Source organism: Perna viridis, chromosome 5 (assembly GCF_037379345.1).
Source record: "Perna viridis isolate PV_CMFRI_1.1 ecotype Kerala chromosome 5, ASM3737934v1, whole genome shotgun sequence".
NCBI lineage: Eukaryota > Metazoa > Mollusca > Bivalvia > Mytilida > Mytilidae > Perna > Perna viridis.
Window position 1 is genome coordinate 36585120 of NC_142449.1, and position 21716 is coordinate 36606835.

At 31.3% G+C, this 21716-nt stretch overlaps 1 protein-coding gene across 1 annotated transcript in view; it reads right to left on the reverse strand.

The window, feature by feature from the left end:
* Nucleotides 1–8744: 8744 nt before the first annotated feature.
* The window catches only part of LOC148617289 (phagosome assembly factor 1-like), a 38552-nt gene continuing 25580 nt past the window's right edge, over nt 8745–21716 (reverse strand). Inside the window, exons 6-14 of the mRNA XM_088584888.1 lie at nt 20731–20810; nt 18613–18716; nt 17615–17727; nt 16598–16674; nt 15788–15928; nt 15081–15163; nt 13470–13581; nt 11931–12062; nt 8745–9834 (exon numbers count right to left, since the gene is read on the reverse strand). Coding sequence (XP_088441014.1) covers nt 9772–9834; nt 11931–12062; nt 13470–13581; nt 15081–15163; nt 15788–15928; nt 16598–16674; nt 17615–17727; nt 18613–18716; nt 20731–20810 — 905 coding nt within the window. The 3' untranslated portion in view covers nt 8745–9771. The remainder of the gene's footprint in view (nt 9835–11930; nt 12063–13469; nt 13582–15080; nt 15164–15787; nt 15929–16597; nt 16675–17614; nt 17728–18612; nt 18717–20730; nt 20811–21716) is intronic.

Below are 21716 nucleotides of genomic sequence, written 5' to 3' on the forward strand. Positions count from 1 at the left end.
GTTGTTGTTTATCTGTATCGTGGTCAAACTATAATTTATCTTATAGAATTGATGACAGAGTAACGATTTGATTTGAAGGGATGGTTTTTGTTTTGAAAGTTTAAGTTACTTTCATGTTGGGAAAATGGGGACCTTTAAAAGGATTCTTTAAAGGAAAAATTCTCTACCCCGGGACTTGACTCTTTATGAGCAACTCAGCTGGTGTTCCTAGAAAAGCAGAGGACTCTTACCCTATCTGTGCACCTGGTATATGCTCCCAGTTTTTAGTGGAGTTTTGAGTTCCTCATTTACTTTTGTTACTTTGTATGTATTATTTTAGTTAGTTTATGTTCTTTGTTGTATTTGTCTGTTTTCAATGAGTGGTCTTTGTCCCTGGATTACACTCTTTTGACTTCTGCTAGAATCTTGGTTCCCTTGATTACTTTTTCTAGCGTTCGACATTTCAGTGTCAACAAGAGACTAGGATAAAAGTTGAAATTCTAAATCATACGAAAGGAATTTGAAGTAAATGAACAGAAATAAGTTCAAAAATGATAACTTTATATGCAATCTGAAACAATTGATAGTGTAGTATCAACCTGAATAACTTATATTCTGTCACAAAGAAGCTGTTTAAAAATAATCACGGTATAATCCGTATTGTGACAATGAGTACTTTTTATAGACTTGATAGTAGAATAGGCAAAAAAGGCATTGTTGGGAACATCAGAAAAATGTACAATGTTAAAAGATATAATGATTTTATAATTGTTTAGGAGGACTAAAGGATTAGAGATAGCCACCCCCTCCCACCATGCCCCCATATTCATAAATGACAAAGTTCATGTTTTGCTATGTGAACACAAGAGCCTGAATAGCTCACCTGGTTTAACAGCTTAAAAAAAGTTGAATACATGCAAAACCTGAAAATGATCAAACACTTTTGACCAAAATTTGTCATGATACTGAGCATTTAAAGAATAATCATCATTCTACTAACAGTAACTGATTAACATGCTAGAAGTGCAATTGACAGATTTTTCCGAAATTTCCACCAATTGTTTTACATATATATTTTTTTAATTTACATTAATTATCAATCTGCTATTGTTAACCAAAAATAGATATTTTAATACTGAATATTTTATCAATTTACATTACTCATATTAATCTGCTTTTGTTTTCTAAATAGTAGGCAATAACTGATAAAAAAAAAACGTCAAAATGACACATTTTAAGGGCCATAACTCCAAGAAGGCCTAGAAAGGTCAACAAATTTTTCTGAAATTTGCACCAAAAATAGTTATTGAAATACTGAACATATAATCAATTTGCATTAATCATCAAAAACTGCCAAACAAGAGGCTTCCTGAATCGCTCATCTAGATAAATTTTTGCATCTCAAGGGCAATGACTAACAAGGAGTTGTCTGACAATTTTAACTCTAAGAAGACTTTGGTAGGACTTATCATAAGGATCATTTCATCAATTGAAAGTTTCATTCCATCTATTATAGTTTTCAAGATATTGGCTGAAAACTGCTGAAAACATAGTTTTTGCTCAGTTTTGTTGTGTTCTTATGAACATAGTTTTTGCCTTTCAAGGGCAAAAACTCGAACAAGGAGTCGTCTGAAAACTTTGTTCCCTGCAAACTTTTGTAGGCCTTATCACAAGGATCATTTCAACAATTAAAAGTTTCATTCCATCTATTACAGCTTTCAAGATATTGGTTAAAAACTGCTAAAAACATAGTTTTTGCCTTTCAAGGGCAAAAACTCTTAACAAGGAGTTGTCCAAAAACTTTGTTCCCTGCAAACTTTTGTAGGCTTTATCATAAGGATTATTTCAGCAATTGAAATTTTCTATCTATCATAGTTTTCAAGATATTGGCTGAAAACTAAGAAAGCATCATTTTTACCTTTCAAAGGCAACAACTCTTTCATGGAGTTCAACTTTGATCCCTTGGAGGCTTTTGTTGGCCTCATAATTAGAATCATTTCATCAATTAAAAGAATTTTGCTAAACCTATCAGTTTTGGAGATATATGAGAAAAATTTCTGACTGACCCCTTTGTTCTGTTTTTATTAAAAGCAGCCATGTTTTTCCATGGATCTAACATCCCCACATCAGTTCTATGAAAATTCCCTAGAGAACATTCATACCAAATTTGGTTCCAATTGGCCCAGTAGTGTCGGTGGAGATTTTTGAAAGAAATAACATTACACATGACAAAAATATGTCGAAAACAGGCAATAATTCCAACATGGCTTATCAGATTAAAACGAAAATTTAACCACCGATAGATCTCATCATGCTTAACACATTTATCCATGTCAGAATTTGGCTGCATCTTATGGTTTTTGAGATATATGCAAAAAACTACTGTCTGACCACTACGTTCTGTTTTCAATAACACCGGCCATGATTTTCCACAGATAAAAAATCCACATATCAGTTCTATGCAATAAACACCAAGGACCATTCATAATCAAATTTGGTTCTAAATGGTCAAGTAGTGTCAGAGAAGATTTTTGAAAGAAATAACATTGAAAATAGCAAAAAAAAGTCATAAAAAGGCAATAACCCCAACATGGCTTATCAAATTAAAATTAAATTTTAACCACAGATAGATCTCATCATGCTGAACACTTTCCCCCCATGACAAAATAATTTGGCAAAACCTAATGGTTCTAGAGATATTTCCAAAAAAACTACTGTCTGACCCCTATGTTCTGTTTTAGAAATGGCAGCCATGTTTTTCAATGGATCAAAAATCCCCACATCAGTTCTGTGCAGGATACACCAAAAACATTCATACCAAGTTTGGTTCTTGGTTCCAATTGGTCAAGTAGTGTCAAAGAAGAAGAGTTATTTTTTTTCAAAAATTGTTAATAACTACTGACACCAAGTGATGGAAATCGCTCTCCTGGGCAGGTAAAAAAGGTAAAATTAACAAAAAGGGCAATAACTCCAAAACAATTAAATTCATTTTCTTGAAATTTTCAAGGAAGATAGATCTCTTCATGCCAAAGAGCTGAAGATGTCTCAAGATTTCTTCTATCTTTTGATTTATGAAATATCAACAAAAATATATGGGGATACTCATATGTTCTATTTTTAGTAATAGTGGCCATGTTTTTGTTGGGGTACCATAATATAATTTTGGAAGAAGACGTGCCAAGGATGACTTTCATAAAGTTTTATCAAATTCTGTTCAGTGGTTTCAGAGGAGAAATTTTTTAGGCCAGGTGAGCTTAAAACAATCTGCAGAAAAAGAAAATAGATACAACAAAAACATAAATAACCGAACTACCACCACTTAGAAATAAGTCCTATACTCCACTAATAACTAAGGGGAAGGATCTTGATAAAGGGTCTATACTCCGTTAATAACTAAGGGCATGAAACAGTTGGGAAGGAACTTGATAAAGGGTTCCATATTCCACTAATAACTAAGGGCATGAACCAGTTGGGAAGGAACTTGATAAAGGGTCTATACTCGACTAATAACTAAGGGCATGAACCAGTTGGGAAGGAACTTGATAAAGGGTCTATACTCCACTAATAACTAAGGGCATACACCAGTTGGGAAGGAACTTGATAAAGAGTCTATACTCCACTAATAACTAAGGGCATGAACTAGTTGGGAAGGAACTTGATAAAGGGTCTATACTCCACTAATAACTAAGGGCATGAACCAGTTGGGAAGGAACTTGATAAAGGATCTATACTCCACTAATAACTATGGGCATGAACCAGTTAGGAAGGAACTTGATAAAGGGTCTATACTCTGTGGGCAATGATTGCATTGATTCTTCTTACACTTATGCTCTCTTTCTGAGCATACAACTGATGCTGTACTTTGCAGGCAATATACAAACATTGAGACAATTTGCATAGTTTATTAAAAATAAATTATTCATTTTCCAGGTATCTGAACACAATAAAAATTTCAAATAAAACAAAATTAAATCATTGACTAAAATTTGGAATAAAATGAAGTTCACCAAGATGTAGTATATGTGTACCCTCTATCTAATCTCAGTGTAATGATTGATGAGCAATGAATCATCAAACAATCTAATTCAAGTTATATCTTAATTGCTCCCCCTTTTATTCTATGTCATGCAACATAGAAAAAAAGGGGAGCAATTGATCTAATTTTAATTAGATTGATTCATCAAACAACACCTTCTCAAAATCCTTTGTACAATACCTTGAAAGTACCATAATATTTTTTGCTGGCATCCATTTTCATCAGATTGAAAAAAATCTTATTCTTAACTTAATTATCATAAAATTTTCTCCAAAGCATGAAAGATGGTACCCTAAAATATATCTTTACAACAGAAGAATAAAATTGACTTTCCAATTAAATCTTAAGATACATTATAAAGGTATAAATCTTGATGTTATAAAACTTATGCACATGTTTATTTTCAAACAATAGTTGTAAGGACTTATAGTGCAAGACAAATACTAATTTTAGATTTGGAAATACAAAAATACTGATGTATTTATAAATTCTTAATCACAAAGGCAAACCATAATTAGAGTTGAATTATCAGAATTTTTTTCCTGTCTACATATCAGAGAGTATTTGCTGTCAATGTTCGCAATATACTCCAAGTATTAATGAAAAGCTTGTTTAGACTCAAATCACACCTAACCCATCAAACACTCAAAGATATGATAGATTTGTAATAAAGTTTAAAGGCTACAGTGATACAACTGTACATCTAACCATATACACACAAACATACCAATGTTAGACAAGTAATAAGTATTCTTATCAAATACAATAGAATTGAGCTTTCTTACATTAATGGGACAAAGTGTTCATTGTAGATGACATAAAGTGATGAAAATCCCCTTTCAAAGACAACAAAAACTCCTTTTACTTAAATATTGCAGTATGAATATTGAATGGTAACATGAAAGAACTTGAACTTATCTTCTAGCATAATAGTCATGATACTGATAAACAATTTTACAGCCAATATTATTGTTAACTTCAGGGAATTGAGTTGGTCTTCTTTTGATTAAACTGACCATCAACTCATGAACTTCTTCAGGTAGTCAAAAGAATAATTGACAAAGAGATATAAACTTTTTACCAACTTACATTAAAATACCTGTGAAAAAAAAAAAGAAAATTAATTCTCCTTGTTATTTGTCTGATTAACAACCTGAATCATTTCATCAGATAATAGCCATTAAAAAGAGGAAAACTTAACTCCATTCACTGGAACTGTCAATAACACTGTTGTATACTGACTGTGACAACATACATTACTATCTTAACATCAGATATGAAGGTATTGATGGGTAAAATAACAAATACAAGTATTTCCTTTTGCAGGATTAAGCTGTCTGTAATATAGATAGTTTTGTCACAACTTCCTTCCTACTATTATTCCACATTAGTTACCCAGTGTCCATTGTAGTGCTTCATGGACATAATAAGGAACAAGGTCCCCACACATTTCATGAATGGATTAGTATATAAATATATAATGCAAAGCATAGCAATAAAATCAAATGCAAGCTGTGTATATTTCTATATACTGATGTGTATGTCCATTTGCTAAGAAAATCTCTCCTTTAAGTAACGACAATCAGTATATTATCCCACTGATTAGGGTTATTCCAGTATAATTTCCCTGGAGGGGGCAGAATGCCACCTAAATATTTAATTAAACCTTGGTTGAGGAGTATTTCTGTTATTTTACACAATTTTTAATGCACTGTAAAAATAAATTTAATTCTCTTGGAGGTACCCCTTATGAACTGTGGCGTTCCACCCCCTTCAGGGAAATATTACTGAAATCGCCCTTAAACTTTTAGTCATTTAATTACATTTTTTAGTTTCTAAGAATATAGCAGCAGTAAAAATATATTTAAAATAAACAAGGTAATTATTTGTAATATGTTGACATACACAGTATATGTAAGTTTGGATGCATACATTTAGTATAAATGAACTTTTTCATAACTGATTAAAACAAGAGAATCAAGCAGATTTTTAGGAATATCCACATAAAATTGGAAACAGCTATCTGGTAATTGCATTTTCTAATAAAGCATCATTCAATAATACCTTTTTTTCACAAAGTTAGGCTATTCTTCACAGAAATTATTTTTGGACTGTTAGTTTTAATATTGAAGATAAAATTAGATGACTAACATAAAAAGTTCGTTAACACATTTAAATAACAGCACCCTGAGACGACTATCACAAAAAAATGCATTTACATAGCACAAAAATACATTGGCAAGCCCAAAGTAAACTGTTCCTCAAGAGAAGCAATTCTTAAAGACTGAAAAAATTGTTCTCCTCAATAAACTATTCCACAATCCTTTGAATACAGGGGACACAACTCTTAAAGGAAAAACTGTTTCTCAATCCTTTGAACAAAGGGAAGCAACTTTTAAAGGAATCATTTAACAAAGGTAAAGTAACTTTTAAAGGAATCCTTAAACAAAGGGAAGCAAATTTTAAAGGAATCCTTTAACAAAGGTGAAGTAACTTTTAAAGGAATCCTTAAATAAAGGGAAGCAACTCCTAAAGGAATCATTTAACAAAGGAGAAGCAACTTTTAAAGGACAGACTGTTCTCCCAAATAAACTGTTCATCCATCATTTTCACAAAGGGGAAGCAACTGTTAGAAGAAAAGCTGTTCTTCAGCCTCAATCGTCCAAGACGAATAAAATGCTGAATTACTCAATATCGAGTAAGTTACCTTTCTTTAGAGTAATGATAACCAAGAACTTCAAACAAAGATCTTGACTTCGAAATATTGAACAAATGAATGAACCTTTACAAACTGAAGCATATTTACATTTTTTGTGCAAAATACCGGTAGTTAAAGATCCTAGTTGAGGTATGGAGATATAAACAGAAATTCTGTTTAATGCCCTTGACATTTCAACAAAACATAAGACAAGTTCAAGGAAACACATTTTTTAAACCCATAAGCATAAGAAGCATGATGCAAAATGTCGTTGGAAACCTATGGCTGATTCAGTTGCATACCTTACCTTGGAGCAAGTAACGCATTACAGTAAGCCATGGGTTTCTGACAGTGGATGCAAACAAGCCTTAAATGACTTCACATAGCAATACTGTAAGATGAGCTATTTTAATCAAGACTTTCAGCGCAAGAGTCTTTGGTACCCAGAATTCACTGCAAATTACATGATGAATCACAAACGAAAACAATTTCAAAATTATGAGATTGATCCTGACTTTTAAAGTTTAATACACCAATACATACAGGGAGAATAAAGGTATCAAAGTCACTTATGTTTTAAAAAATATATCAAAAGAGCTTATCTTCATTTTCAGCCTTCTTGATCTTTGCAATACTTCTTTTTTTGAGTAAAATTCTGTAAAACAGTTTTTTCTACAGTTAGCTGAATACTATGTATAAACAAATGGAGGGATAAATGCTTATATGAATGAGAAAACATACAGGTAGTAAATTGAAATAGAGTAGGCAATTTCATGTTCCAATTTTCTTCCAAAAGATGATATAAGATGGTAGGGAAAAAATACTACCACATGAAATTATCAAATGCTATCTCTGTTACAATTCTATATACTATTACTTAACAGACTATGTAGAAACCAGGCAGATCCTATGATAATGGCGGCACGGAATAAATTTTATCCTACCGAATTTTTTTGGTTCCAATGTAATGTTAAAGTGATTTTTAGGTAAGAAAGAACATGGATTTTTCTTTATCAAAAAAGAATGACTCAGAATGTATATGCAAAGTTCACTAAGAAATCAGATAATATATAAACAGATAACAAATTAATCTCCTTTTATTTTAAAGTTTTAAGTACTAATGGATGAACAATTTTTGGGAAAGAGAATTTGGCATGTGCCACCCAAAACCTGGGTTTTCCATGTTCCTCCTCTTAAGGAGGTAGACCTAGGATAAGGGATATAACTCTCTCAAATCATTGGAACATTTGTATTCAGCATTTTACATCAATCTCATGTAAGTATCAAAGTAACTTTGACTGATTTCATTCTGTTCCAAATGAAAGCTTGACAGGCTTTGGTGAAATTGAATGTGATACAAACATACCACTGATTTCAAGACTTAAGTCCCTTACCCTAGGTCTACTTCATTAAATAAAAAAGTAATCAATGAAAACATTCTATGATTATTAGTTCCTTTTAATTTTTTGTAATTTTTTTTGGCATATCATTTTTTCTCTTATTTAAATTACATTTTAGATCAGAATTTCTTTAAGGACTACTTAGATGTAAATTTATACATAATGTTAATGACAGGTTAATGAGTTACCTTAATTAAACAATGTTCATGAAATGAAAGGGGCAAAAATAACTGAATGAGTTGCGTAAGTCTGAAACATAAAAGGAAAAATACTAGAGATCACAATTTGACACCATTACTTTCTCAGTTGCTACTCCATCATTGTTTGCTAATATCTATGACTAGAATCTGATAACTAATTGAGCCATACCTCTTAGCCTTCACAAAGAAATGCAAGTTTTTCAGTTTTTTTAAAGTAGGTTACTTTGTATTATCATAAAAAATATGGAAAAAAAACATCAATTCATTGCATATGTCTGCAAAAACAAAGCTGAAACAAATTGGCAAACTTTCAATATAGGAATTTAAAGATTTGACTTAAACCCTACGAAGACCTTACTTTAAATCCTTTCCCTTAATTACGGTAATGTACTAATCTATAAACATTCCATTGCAGTTAATAAAATAAAAAGTTAATAATACTTCATTTTAATACACTTGATAAAACTGATAAAATATAATACCAGTTGTATTTTGAAATGTTCAGTTGGACATTACATCTGAACATAGCACTTTCCTAAGTATATATCACAAATAAATCATTTCAGAAACAGTAACAGTTCACTTAAGAAAATGTAAAATGCAAAATCAAATTTCATCTGAAAAAAAAAAAATTGGCAACTGCCGTATACACTAGTATTTTTATAATATTACAATTTTTTTTGTAATTTGTTTTTCACAGGCACCTTCCCCACAAATAAAATACAAAACAAAGAATAAAAAAATTTAAAACTCATTCATAAACTAAAAATGAAGTTCAAGTATACAAGACCAGATAATAAACATTGCTATGGCAACAGCAATCTCTCCTTTCATACAGATGAGTACAACACAATGCTGAAATATACGTAACTACATATGGGATATATAAGATGAAAGACAAAGATATTTTACTACCAAAATCCCAATACAATACGCATGACAAGGAAATATCACTTATGAATTGTGTATGATTCAGAAAACATAAGGTCATGTACACAGGTTTTCATTAAGGCATACATATATTGAGAGTCATACAGAATGTTTGAGTAAAAACATCACTCGTTGATAAATATCATATAATATGTACAAATCACATCATAGGTTCTAATCAAACAATGACTTGTTTTGAAGAATGTGGAGATCTTAACATTGCCATTACCAAAGTCCCTGCCGTTAATTCTGGTCCACTCGACAGTTAAACAATGAACTCAGTTGTAGTTCTTCTATCAATGTTGTTCTTTCTGCCAAAAACACTGTGAATCATAAAAAATTCTAAGATTTAAGTTTCTTCTCATTCAAATCAGCAATATTGATCCATAATGTCAAGAACAGATTAATAAGTTCTGACTGGTGATGATATTGGCCAATCGCTGTTGCTGTCTGCTGCTGAATCAGAGGTGCAATGCAGGAGTAAAGCAACATCAACAATTTTTGCTAAACAATACTCATATTTTAAGATCAAGAAACACTAGTTTTATGTTTATATAAAGTAACTGAAGCTATATGTTGATTCTGCATGACCTGAAAAAGAAAAGAATTCTATGAATCAAGTATGTCAATAATATAAGAATGTGAAAAATACCAAATATATCAAAAATATCAGACAAAAGTCACAGACAGAATATTTTCGACTTATCCATTAAAGTACTTTATTATATAAATAGCAGTGATTTACCAAATGTTCTCAGTGAAAAAATTTTCTATATTTCACTGTTAAATAAATTCGGTAATTTCAATCTATGGCTTCTCCACGCTAGACATAACGACACAAATATCAATCTGCCATTCCCCAAATCTGAAATTCATGTTGAAATAGCAATGATGAAGGAGATCCATGTAATAAATAGAATAATCATATGGTTATCATGAAAAATCCAAAATATGATCACTCAAGAACCCAGCAACATTTAAATTGTGTCCAAAACAAATTCCACACACTTGTTCAATCTAGGTGTTTTTCAGCACTCGTGATTATGTTTTGGTTTATTCACTCTTTCCAGTTACTTATCCTATTATTCCAGTATACTTCAAACACATTATTAGGGGAAGGTAAAGCCATAAAAAACTTCTAGCATACACCATTTGCTACCTTTATGCACCCATAGCTTTCACCAAAAGCTTTTCAGTTTAAATTGAACGTCCCACTCCTTAAAGCTTCCCCTCAGATTGTAAAAAATAGAAATTATCTCAGACTATATGCATGTAGAAACAAAGGGACTTTCACTGAGAGTTTAATATTCTTGTCACATTTTGGTAGAAACGGGTGCCTGTATTCAACTTTTTTTCTCACGACAGACTTTCATGGTCACATATTATATAAGAGATGTTCAACTCAAATTAAGTATAAAATGGGACAACTGCTCAATTTACATTGTAACTGCCAACATGCCTTGATCACATTATTTTCACATAATAGAATTATGTTGGTTTTTCTATCCTTTAAAGTCAGCATCATTCATAATTTATTGTTTTGTGTGTTTAAATATCACTGGACAAGTATGGAAAGAGTGAGATCCTTTATCACATGTATGCAATCCTACCGTATTTTCATACACCTTTCCTAAATAAGGCTCTCTTGTTACTTTTTGTTTCATGTTGATGTATGCTAATTGATTTTGAATAACACATTAACTAGAACATCACATAAAATCATGCAAAATGTGATTCATGGTTGGAAAGCCAACATATTTATTTTTTTTATATATGTGTTCTGTTTAAAATTGTCATAATAAACAGAAAGTAACATGTGATTTTCATATTACTCAGGTTCATAGAAGATAAAAATTATAGAATTCTGTGACACCCAAATACAATACAAACTATTGGAATTTCCATGTGGATTATCTCCTTAGAACAGACTGATTTGAATGAATAATTACACATTTCATCATATTGACCTATAAAGGAAATTCAAAACAAAATTAAAAATATGTAGCCTTTTCTGGAGGTGTATCACATTTTACAGAATTTGCATGATTCTTAAAAAGACTGCTACTTATTTTTTATTAGAGCTGGTAAGCTTACTGTTAGTGTGAGTAATAGTCAGCATTGATGATTTTTGTTTGTTTTCTTTAGTATAATTATGGCTCTTCAGGTAGTATACTTAATAAACATTTTTACCATATCTTTACTTCATCATTATACAAAATATTTCTGACATTCATACCTTGTGAACCATGAATTTTTTGCTTAAATGGGTGTACAGTGCCTGGCTTCATAAAAAATTCTCATTGAAATTTTCCTCAAATTCTTCCAAAACTCAAACTTTGACCAATCAAACCAAATGAAATTGAAAATTTGAGGAAATTCTCAACCTGAGATTATTTTTTCATGAAACCACAACCAAACCTTGTTTCTAATTCTTTTTTTCCTTTACGGCTCTCCAGATTTTTTAAAATTTCCTTTCTTAAGGAGGTAGACCTAGGGTAAGGGATATAACTCTTGAAATCAGTGATATTTTCATTGGAGACAAAATGAAATCGATCCAAGTTTTACTTTGATGCTTACATGAAATTGATGTCAAATGCTGAATACAAAGGTTCCAATAATTTGTAAGATTTGTGTCCCTTACCCTAGATCTACCTTCTTAAACTGCTACATGAAATTTCATAATATACCTCAAATATAAGATCTTGCACACCATAACAGAATGTTGAACCAAATGGATTGCTAGTATTAGTAGAAGCTGATCTGTTTAATATCACTGGCTGTTGGTCAGGTCTAATTAGATCTTTCTGTACAGCATCCCACTGAGAATCAAAGCATTAAATAAACAATTACAGTTAAACCCGTTTTTAAGTGTCAGCCTCTGTAAGAATCAGGCAGTGGGTGAGACATGATATGAAAAAAAACACTGTTTTGAAAGATTAACTTGAATATTTGTACCATTAAAATCAAGGAAAATAGACAGGATTTCCATATCACTTTGATTAAATGAGTTATAATTTCATTGAAATGCACTGGAAATGAACAAGGACAGACAACTCTCTCAAAAATCTCATTTTTCTAATGTTCTACAGAAAACTTTCTGAGCAAATGCAGTGATGCAGAGATCAAATAATGGTCTTTTCAAATAGAGAAATCACCCTTAAGTGAAACTACATTGTCAGGTCAGTGGGTTTTTGACATGCATGTTTCTGATTTTTCCCATTTTGCCCGACTTTTACAAAAAACTTACAACTAAGTGTCATTCCAAGAGAGAGTGAATCATGATCACATAAAACAAGCCCTCTTTACATAAAGGGTAAATTTACTTTGAATGCACTACATAGGGATTTTTAGTGATAGTTATAAGAAAAGTTATTGCTGAATTCAGGTTGTCACTGAGACAGGTTTGACTCTATGTCTCTAGGAATGAAAAAAACATCAAATTAAGACAAAATCCTACTTTTTTACAGACATTAGTGAAAAAGATGTACAACAATGAACCATATTATTGAGGCTTGTGAATCTAATTTAGAGATGAAACAGTATGCATGGCTAACAATAAGATAATTTTCAATTTTTAATTCTGGTTTTATTTCCTATCAAAGTAAATTAGGTTTTTGTTGCTTTTAAATGTAGAGGAAGAGAGGGTTGGCGTAAAACTTAGCAGAAATAAAAAAAATCTGAAAAAACACTGTTTTTGATGTCATAAAATCTTTGGCCAATTGATGACATTGGCTGCAGTTTTATGGTGCTGGGGCCTGTTGTTTTGAGTTCATTTTATCAAATTTAAAGATATGCTCTAACAAATCTGAATTATTTGAATTATCTCCCCTTTAAATATATTTATGTATTGATTTTATACTCAATACTGACAAACTTAAGGAGGTAGACCTAAGGTAAGGGACATAACTCTTGAAATCAGGGGTAGATTTGTATCATATTCAATTTCACCAAAGCCTTTCAAGCTTTCCTTTGAACAGAATGAAATCAGTCCAATTTACTTTGATGCTTATAAAGATAGATGTAAAATGGCAAATACAAATGTTAAAATGATTTGTAAGAGTTGTGTCCCTTACCCTAGGTCTACCACCTTAAATTGAATTAGGTCTGATGAAATTTTAAAGGTATCAAAGTAAATGTACATAATATCGGAAATAACAGTACCAAGGGTGGGGGAGTATTACTGTCTTCTATTTTAATGTCAGGATGTATGGATTTGCAAGGTTTACCTTTGAGTAAGCTGTGATGATCACATCGTCTTCATCATTGTCTCCAGTCTGTATCAGTTTAGGTTTACTCTTCTCAACAACCACAGGAATCTTAAACTCACATCGATAGTACCTGGATTTGTAAAATTATAAATAAATAAATAAAACAAGGAGCTGGATGGAATCTTTCTCCCATAAATGAAGTTTTGGGTTAAGATGATCAACCTAAGAAGAGATCATGCACTCATCTTTACAAAGCTTACTGTCCAATAAAAACACAGGCTTTGGCAACATAACAGATGACTTGTGATTTTGCAACGTAACTTAATGATAGTTGTGGAAAATGATGGAGGTATCTTTCCTATCTACTGTATTTTGGTGTGTATAGTGCGCATTTATGTATTGTGTGCAGTGCAAATTTGAAGGTCTAAACGTGTGAAAAAAAGTTTTTTAGACTTAAGTTGCAGTAAAATTTTGTAAGACACAAAAATCGATATTTTACCCTTGATCGGTCAATTTATTTATCTTGATGCAGTATTTCCTATGAAAATGTGATGGAAAGAAACTTCTATGCAGACTAAAACATCATGTAAACATCAGTAGCTACATACATTGAAGCATGATAAAATTGACACAGGATGTATGAAATGGCTTATAAAATAAAATCGAAAGTCAGGAAAATAGGACATTTCCGGTTTTGGTTGTAACTCAAATTTCACAATTTTTCATTTAAAAACATACTTTTAAGAAAGAAAATCGTAAGGAACAATCAAAATAAGTACATGTATCAGAATAATCATTTTCAACTGTAAAAGCATATGAAAAGGAGGGTTTCACAAAAAAGGAAGTAGTTACTTTTTGGTTTTTAGTTGTTTCATATTAATTTCTAATCATGCCTTATAAGAAGGAAATATTGTACAACCTTAATTTGAAACATGTTATTAAGTCATTTGAACATGATTTGAAGAAAATATCACTAAAAATTTAATACTTAAAGATGCATTTTATGATTGGATAAACTTTCTGTCAGTAACATTTCACTTTCAGTTTGTTTGTTTATATTACGCAATGTCTTCACATACTGAAATCCTTAATTTCGTGGCCAATTTTTACGTATTGATGTATAATCTGCACCCCATGTTCTGGAAATGATTCTATGTAAAAATGTGCACATAATACACACCAAAATACGGTATTGATAGATTGTTTATAAGAAACAGGTAAAATGTCCTTACAGTCATTCTTAATGAATCTCTGATATTTCTGAAACATGAAAATTCATCGTCTCTTAATTTGTTCTGCTGAGCTTCACTTGTGTAAAGGACGAAATATATCAAAAGTTGTATGAAAAATCCCAAATTTTCAACAGGGACTTGTGTCAGAACCTATCATCCTTACCAAGCAGTAGATTATCATATTTCAAAACCTGAGAGAGTGAAACTATAATTAGCTCTTTCAATTTACCTGAAAATTACTTTGCTTGGATGAGATATCCACTGACCATTTTATACATAATGTTTTGTTTTAATGTAGACATGCATTCAGATTACACAGGTTTGAAATGCACTATGACTGAAATCAATGACTGCATGTGTTGTATTGAGAACATAAAAGGAATAAGTTTCAACTCACATATTAAAGTTATAATGGCCAGGAAAGTTAGTGTGAAGGATGAACTTTTTCACTTGATGTGTATTGGCATCTAGTAGAATGTCCTGTAAAATAGAACGAATAATTACGGTAATGGTAGTTTTTTCCATGAACTTAGACCAAGTTTTGCATGGAAATCCAATAATTATATTTGTTTTAAAATTGAATGTATTTTGCACATCTCTACATTATATACATTAAATTACTGGGTATCTACTGCATTCAATCTAAATATGAGAAAAATTACAACTGTAAACAATTCAATCATTGAAATAAAGACAAATCCTACAAAAGGCAATTATATTGCAGATCTGATCATTTAAAACAATCATCTTAAAAGCCAGCTTACAGAGTTGGGGAAAATGGTCGGAAATGGCAATATTTGTGAATTTTGCAATAAAATGTAAGATGAGACTGACATGAATTCTTGATTGATCACCAAGGTAAAATCAGCTTTCACAAACTCTGAGCTTCACAATTTGTATGAGAAAAATTTCATTTGGCAATTACATGTACAAACTTACATTCTTAAAGTGCACAATGTCCATATGAAGTATTTTAACTGCTTCATGGTAATAATTGACTAGGTTAACAACAACTTTTCATCCAATTAAACTGTTTATGCAAAAAGTGTCTTGAGTGAGAAGTAATGAATACCTGAATACTGAAAAGAAAGCAATAGCACTCACCACCCCTAGAGTAAAGTAGTTATAGAAATAATCAGAACATTGAGACCGGATCCTCTTCTGAACGTTAGGAGCATGGATTTTCATCTTGTCTTCAGCCTTGTAGTACACCTTGCCAGGACAACCTAAGGCACTGATTACATCCTGTCAATATAAAATTATATAGGATGTAACAATACATGCTGTAGAACTGATTGGTGGTTGTTCAACATCAAGTCCATAATGAAAGATTCTAATACTTTTATAATTTGAAGGATGCTAGTTTAGAGAAAAGTACTTTGAGATGTAAATTTCGGGGAGCTGGTACATGTATATTGGTCACTGAAGGAGCCAGTTAAGGGCAGATGCAGGGGACTAAGAAATTTCTCACCAATCAATGAAAGCCCTAAGACACATTTTGGCACCATTTTTTTTTATATTGTTGCCATACACTCCAAATATGACTACTATGAAAATATATCAATGATTCAATGTACTTTTGTTGATAGCAATTGCAAAAAAAAAGTTTTTAAAGATATAATCTCTTTATTATTCACTAAATAATATTCACAAAGAACAAAAGCATGACCATTATTTTGATATTATAATATGACATGCTTCAATGGTCTTTAAACTATAGTTGTGGCAAAATTTAGATAATCATATGACCAATGTCATAGATAAGTATAGCCTAATTTTAAAGATGTCACAACAGAATTTTGTTCCATAATGTTCACCATTTCATGCAGTATATAGGCTGCATCAATTAACCATAAACAAGCTAGTCCTATCCAGAAAATGTTAAATATGACAAAATTACACTTGTCTGTTTACCTGACTTGAATCACCAAATCTAACTATCCTCTCTACGACCTTCTTCCTAGGATCTATCAGTTTACCTGGACCATTACCTCAAAATAAAGAAATTCTAATAAGACATGATTCAAAGACTTTAAGACCACAGCCATGGTAAAACTTTGATTAACATATGACAGTCTTATTTCAAACACAATAGGTAAGTTTTACCCAATTGTCACAACAGAATTCTGCTCCATTATGGTTGCCATTTTGTGCAGCAAACAGGCTGCACAAATTAAAAGATATGAAGAAACTAGTCCTATTAGATTAGAAATAAATCCTGCAAACTCTATCATATCATTGTTTTACCACAACCTGGCCATTAATATTGCATTATTTTACCCCTAGTGAGGTAAAATAATGTGCCATAAATGACCAGCCCTTGGTAAAAACAATGATAAAACAGAGTTTCCGTAATTTATTTCTTTAATGGATTGAAATCTCTTGAATGACTTTTAGTTTCTAAGGATGCTATCAGAGAGAAAAGAACATATTTCCTTAAAAAGAAATGGCAAAGAAAGTTTTGAGGCAAAATATAATCTTTTATCAGATGTTAAACTTGTGACTCTTTTAGTAGTCATGAACTAGTAATTTAGTGAGCATTTTCTCAAAGGGATATCCCAACTACACTTAGAAATCTATCCTGTAAACCTTAACTTTGATTATTTCCCCTTGCTAGCATCCATCTACAATGACATATATACTTTTTACCATTTCGAGCGGGCATTGCCAGTTAAAAAAAAATTTGTTTTACTTTAAATATCAACAATCCAGATTGACGAATATTGTACAATTAGAGGAAAAACAAGTTTTTTAAATGTTTTAAGGAATCAAAATCAAGAATTGGCTTTAAAGACAATCTCAAATATGATTTTTCCAAAATCCAACCTCAATTAAAACATAGTCTTATCAAACTGAAGGAATTCATAAGCTTTGAGGAATTAATTCAGTCCCTGATAGTCAACCTCTCATCTACACCTTCAAATTATTTACCTTCTGTAACTAACAAAAACTTAATGCCTTTGGTCACATTTCTCTCACGTAGCACTTCTAAACAATCTAAATAACAGTTGCCATGGAAACAAATAATTGGTAGTGGGGGAGCCCTGCAATGAAAAAAATCATTGGAATAAAGATACATGGTTACAACACAGAAGTCATTAGCAAATGACTGTTGGCCAGACTTTTTTTTTTAAAAATGTTGAAACTAGTACTGTGTTTTTAGTGTATCTTTATTCAAATTAATGACAGCACAGCACAACACAGATTTAAACTATGATTGCCTGGAATCAAGCAATTGATAAATAACTGTTCCCATTGAAAGATAAACCACATAATAACTATACACTTATTCATAAATAGATTAAAAATTTTAAGAGTGCAATAAAAAGTACTGTTTACAGTGCATGAAATAATTCATTTTGTACATGGATTCCCTAGAAATTCCAAAGATTATTTTGTACATGGATGTCCTAGAAATTCCAAAGATTATGTTGTACACGGATGTCCTAGAAATTCCAGAGATTATGTTGTACACGGATGTCCTAGAAATTCCAGAGATTATGTTGATACAAACAATTATGACTATCCAATATACAAGAACTGGAAAAAAATACACAATGGAACAAATTTTTTCTTCAACTGGTGAAAAATACGTAAAAAAAACTTCAAAAATTTGAGTACACACTATATACCTATATAATTTATTATTAATGTACTGTAAATGTACTAATTTTTGCTATTTTCACCATGAAAAAAAAAATGGGAAAAATAGTACATGCAAAACTGATTTTAACACTATATAAAGCTAATCATGCGAATATGCTCATATGACAGAATCCTCGAAAATTAATACATTTACAGAATACCGAGGTACCAACTTTTTTGTCTTCAATGTATTTTATGTCTTCAAACCCAACACCATTGCCCTGGTACAATACCATAATGATAATAATGACAACAAATGTTTAAAACAAGACTACGATACTTACTTAGTTTCAGCTAAACTACTGCCAGTATATATACACATTCTTGATACAATAGGAGATGAACCATTAGGAAACTGGAGTGATCCCAAGCCATGAGCATATTTCGGCTGAAAAAAAAAAAAAATTAACAGACAAATAAGTTTCACCCATAGTAAGTACTTGGAATAAATGTTATAAATGATCATATCTTTATGGAACTATATGAATACAATGGATTAATTCAATTATTCAACTTGTATGCAACATTGTGTATACTCGGCGTCACATAAATAACATACTGTTAAAATTTGAATAAAAATATTTTCTACGACTTTATTGACACCTACCTTCGTTTAAATTGTCTTAAATGACTTGCTCATTCGTTTAGCCAAACGGCTTCTCCCTGAACATTGAATCGTTAAATTCCGGTCAGATTTTAATTCTAGGTGCCAATATTTAAATTGTAAAAAGTCGGCCATGTTTACAGTGATCGGGTTGCTAGGAGATGTTGTTTACGTTTAAATGGTTTGTCCAAAAACCGAAGAACCCAGAATGCATTTCGGCGTTATTTCGGATATCTCAGATTTATTTTACGCGAACAACGTACAATACCGAGAAGTTAATCAAGCAGACGATTGTCACCGGAGTTCGACGGGAACTTACGCACTTCGTTTGTAAACAAATCGTCCCGTAGAAACCAACATGGCGGATATTAGTATGGGATTTTCCCGTAAGGATTTGTTACGCATGATTTAAGCTAAAAGCGACTTGTTCAGGGAGAAGCCGTTTGGCTAAACGAATGAGCAAGTCATTTAAGACAATTTAAACGAAGGTAGGTGTCAATAAAGTCGTAGAAAATATTTTTATTCAAATTTTAACAGTATGTTATTTATGTGACGTCGAGTATAGTTGTAGTGTAGTACTCAAAATATGCCTTTAAAAATCAGGAACTCCATGAATAGTTATCCCAGAATGAAAAAAAAAAGGATTCTTATTTGATCAATTACAAAACTACTAATACTTCTTTGGTGGAAGTTTATTCTTCTCATATGAATACTAATTTGTGTGTTGGCTGAAAAGTAGTTTAATTGCACTTTTAAAGTAGCAGTCTTAGAAAGAATCATGCAAATTTTTAAATCTGATACACCTAAAAAAAGGTTACATATTTTTATTTTTGTCATTAAGTTGCTTTATAGGTCTGTATGATGAAATGTATAATTATTCATTCCAATCTGTCTGCCCTTAGGAGATAATCCACATTTTTAAAGGTCTCACTAACCACTTCCGGGTCAAATGGCCACCCCCCTATGCAGTACCAAAAAACACACTGAACCTAGACATATGCATTGTAAGTGCATTATTTGTGTGTATTATGATTAAAAGTAGTCAAAATAAAGCTGAGAATGTGTACTTTAAAATCATATATGTAATTAACTACAAAAGTGTATGAATATTGTTAAATGTGTGAGTAATTTGTCTCCAGGTAAAAATGTGGATTTTCAGTATCATTTATTCAAGTAAATTTTGTGAAGAATTTCTACAATCATTGTACCATTAGCATAATGATTTTGGAAGCCTTACTTTCCAAGCTTCGCAACGGTATGCAACTTTAAGATATCATTTGTCCTGGGAATTCACAGTGAGAACTTTGAAAATTACCTTTTTAACATGTAAAGTAATGGAAACATTAAAAGTTGTTAGTGAGACCTTAGTATCATTTACAGTTATCTCCCTTAAGTTTGAATTCTACAGTACATTCTAAATAATTTGTATCTCCTAAGAACAGGGGTTATATGAAAAGCCACAAGTTAATTTCTGTTTACCATAACATTTTATACAAAACATCAAAAATAAAAATATGTACGCTTTCCAACCATGAATCACATTTTGCATGATTTTTATATGGAGTACTACATGTACTTAACAAGTATCGGTAACAAGTAAATTAATTCTGTTTATGGATATCACAGATGATATAAAATTACAGGTATTTCTTCATAAGAATTCAGCACAATTCACATATCAATTATCATAATTTGCTTGAAAAATTATGAATTATGCATTTGCCTTCTAAAGTGTAAAGGTATTTTTCATTATACCTGCTAAGACATTGTCATTAACCTTAAGCAATTTATTTCTTACCTCAAACTTGGATTCAATAGGAAAATCAAATGACAGTCCTCTAAAATTTAGCACAAACAGCTGCTTCTCAGAGTTATATACTAAAAAATAAACACATTTTAATCTAGAGTTATCTTTCTTGATAATATGAAATACTTCATCAAGTAATATTTAAAATTGCAAATGGTAAGCCACTAAGCAAACATTTTTTTATCAAAACAGTGGTCTCAGATCATAGTATTAAGGATTTATTTCATTAGTTTCTTACAATACGTGAAGTACAGCCGTAAAACTTGTAAATGCTATGCCTAGCCCAAAGATTTCAAGTTCACAGATCAAAAATTTTAATTGTAAATCATCTTACTATTATTTAAAGAAAAATAGAACAATGGACTGTTGCTTTAAGCATACCTCACTCATAATCATAAAACTTATAAATAAAAAATAAAATAAATTTAAGGAGGTTGGCCTAGGGTAAGGGACACAACTCTTGCAAATCATTGCAACATTTAAATTTCATCAATCTTGTGTTAAGCATCAGAGTAACTTGGATTGATTTCATTCTCTTTCAAATGGAAGCTTGATTAGCTTTGGTGATACTGAATACAATACAAACATATTACTGATTTCAAGATTTATGTCCCTTACCCTAGGTCTACCTTTTAAGCCAATACAAAGATGATGTTCAAGGGATAGAGTTAGTCTTCCCTCAATCAAATGACAAATCATCTATAGAATGCCTTTCAATTAACTGCTAGTAGTCCTTTGTTTGTTTCTTTACTTCTGTTTTAACAAGGGACTTGGATATCTTTTAACTGACTTTTAGGTGTGTTTAATTGTGTGATATTTTTTTCAAAGTGACCAGATTTAAAAGGAGAAAGGTTGTGATCACACTAAAGTACTTGCCACATTTTTTTGCACCTGTCCCAAATCAGGAATTTCTGGCCTCTGTATGTATTGTTTTGTTCCCACTTTCAGTTTACTTTTATGTTGTTGGAGTATATGGG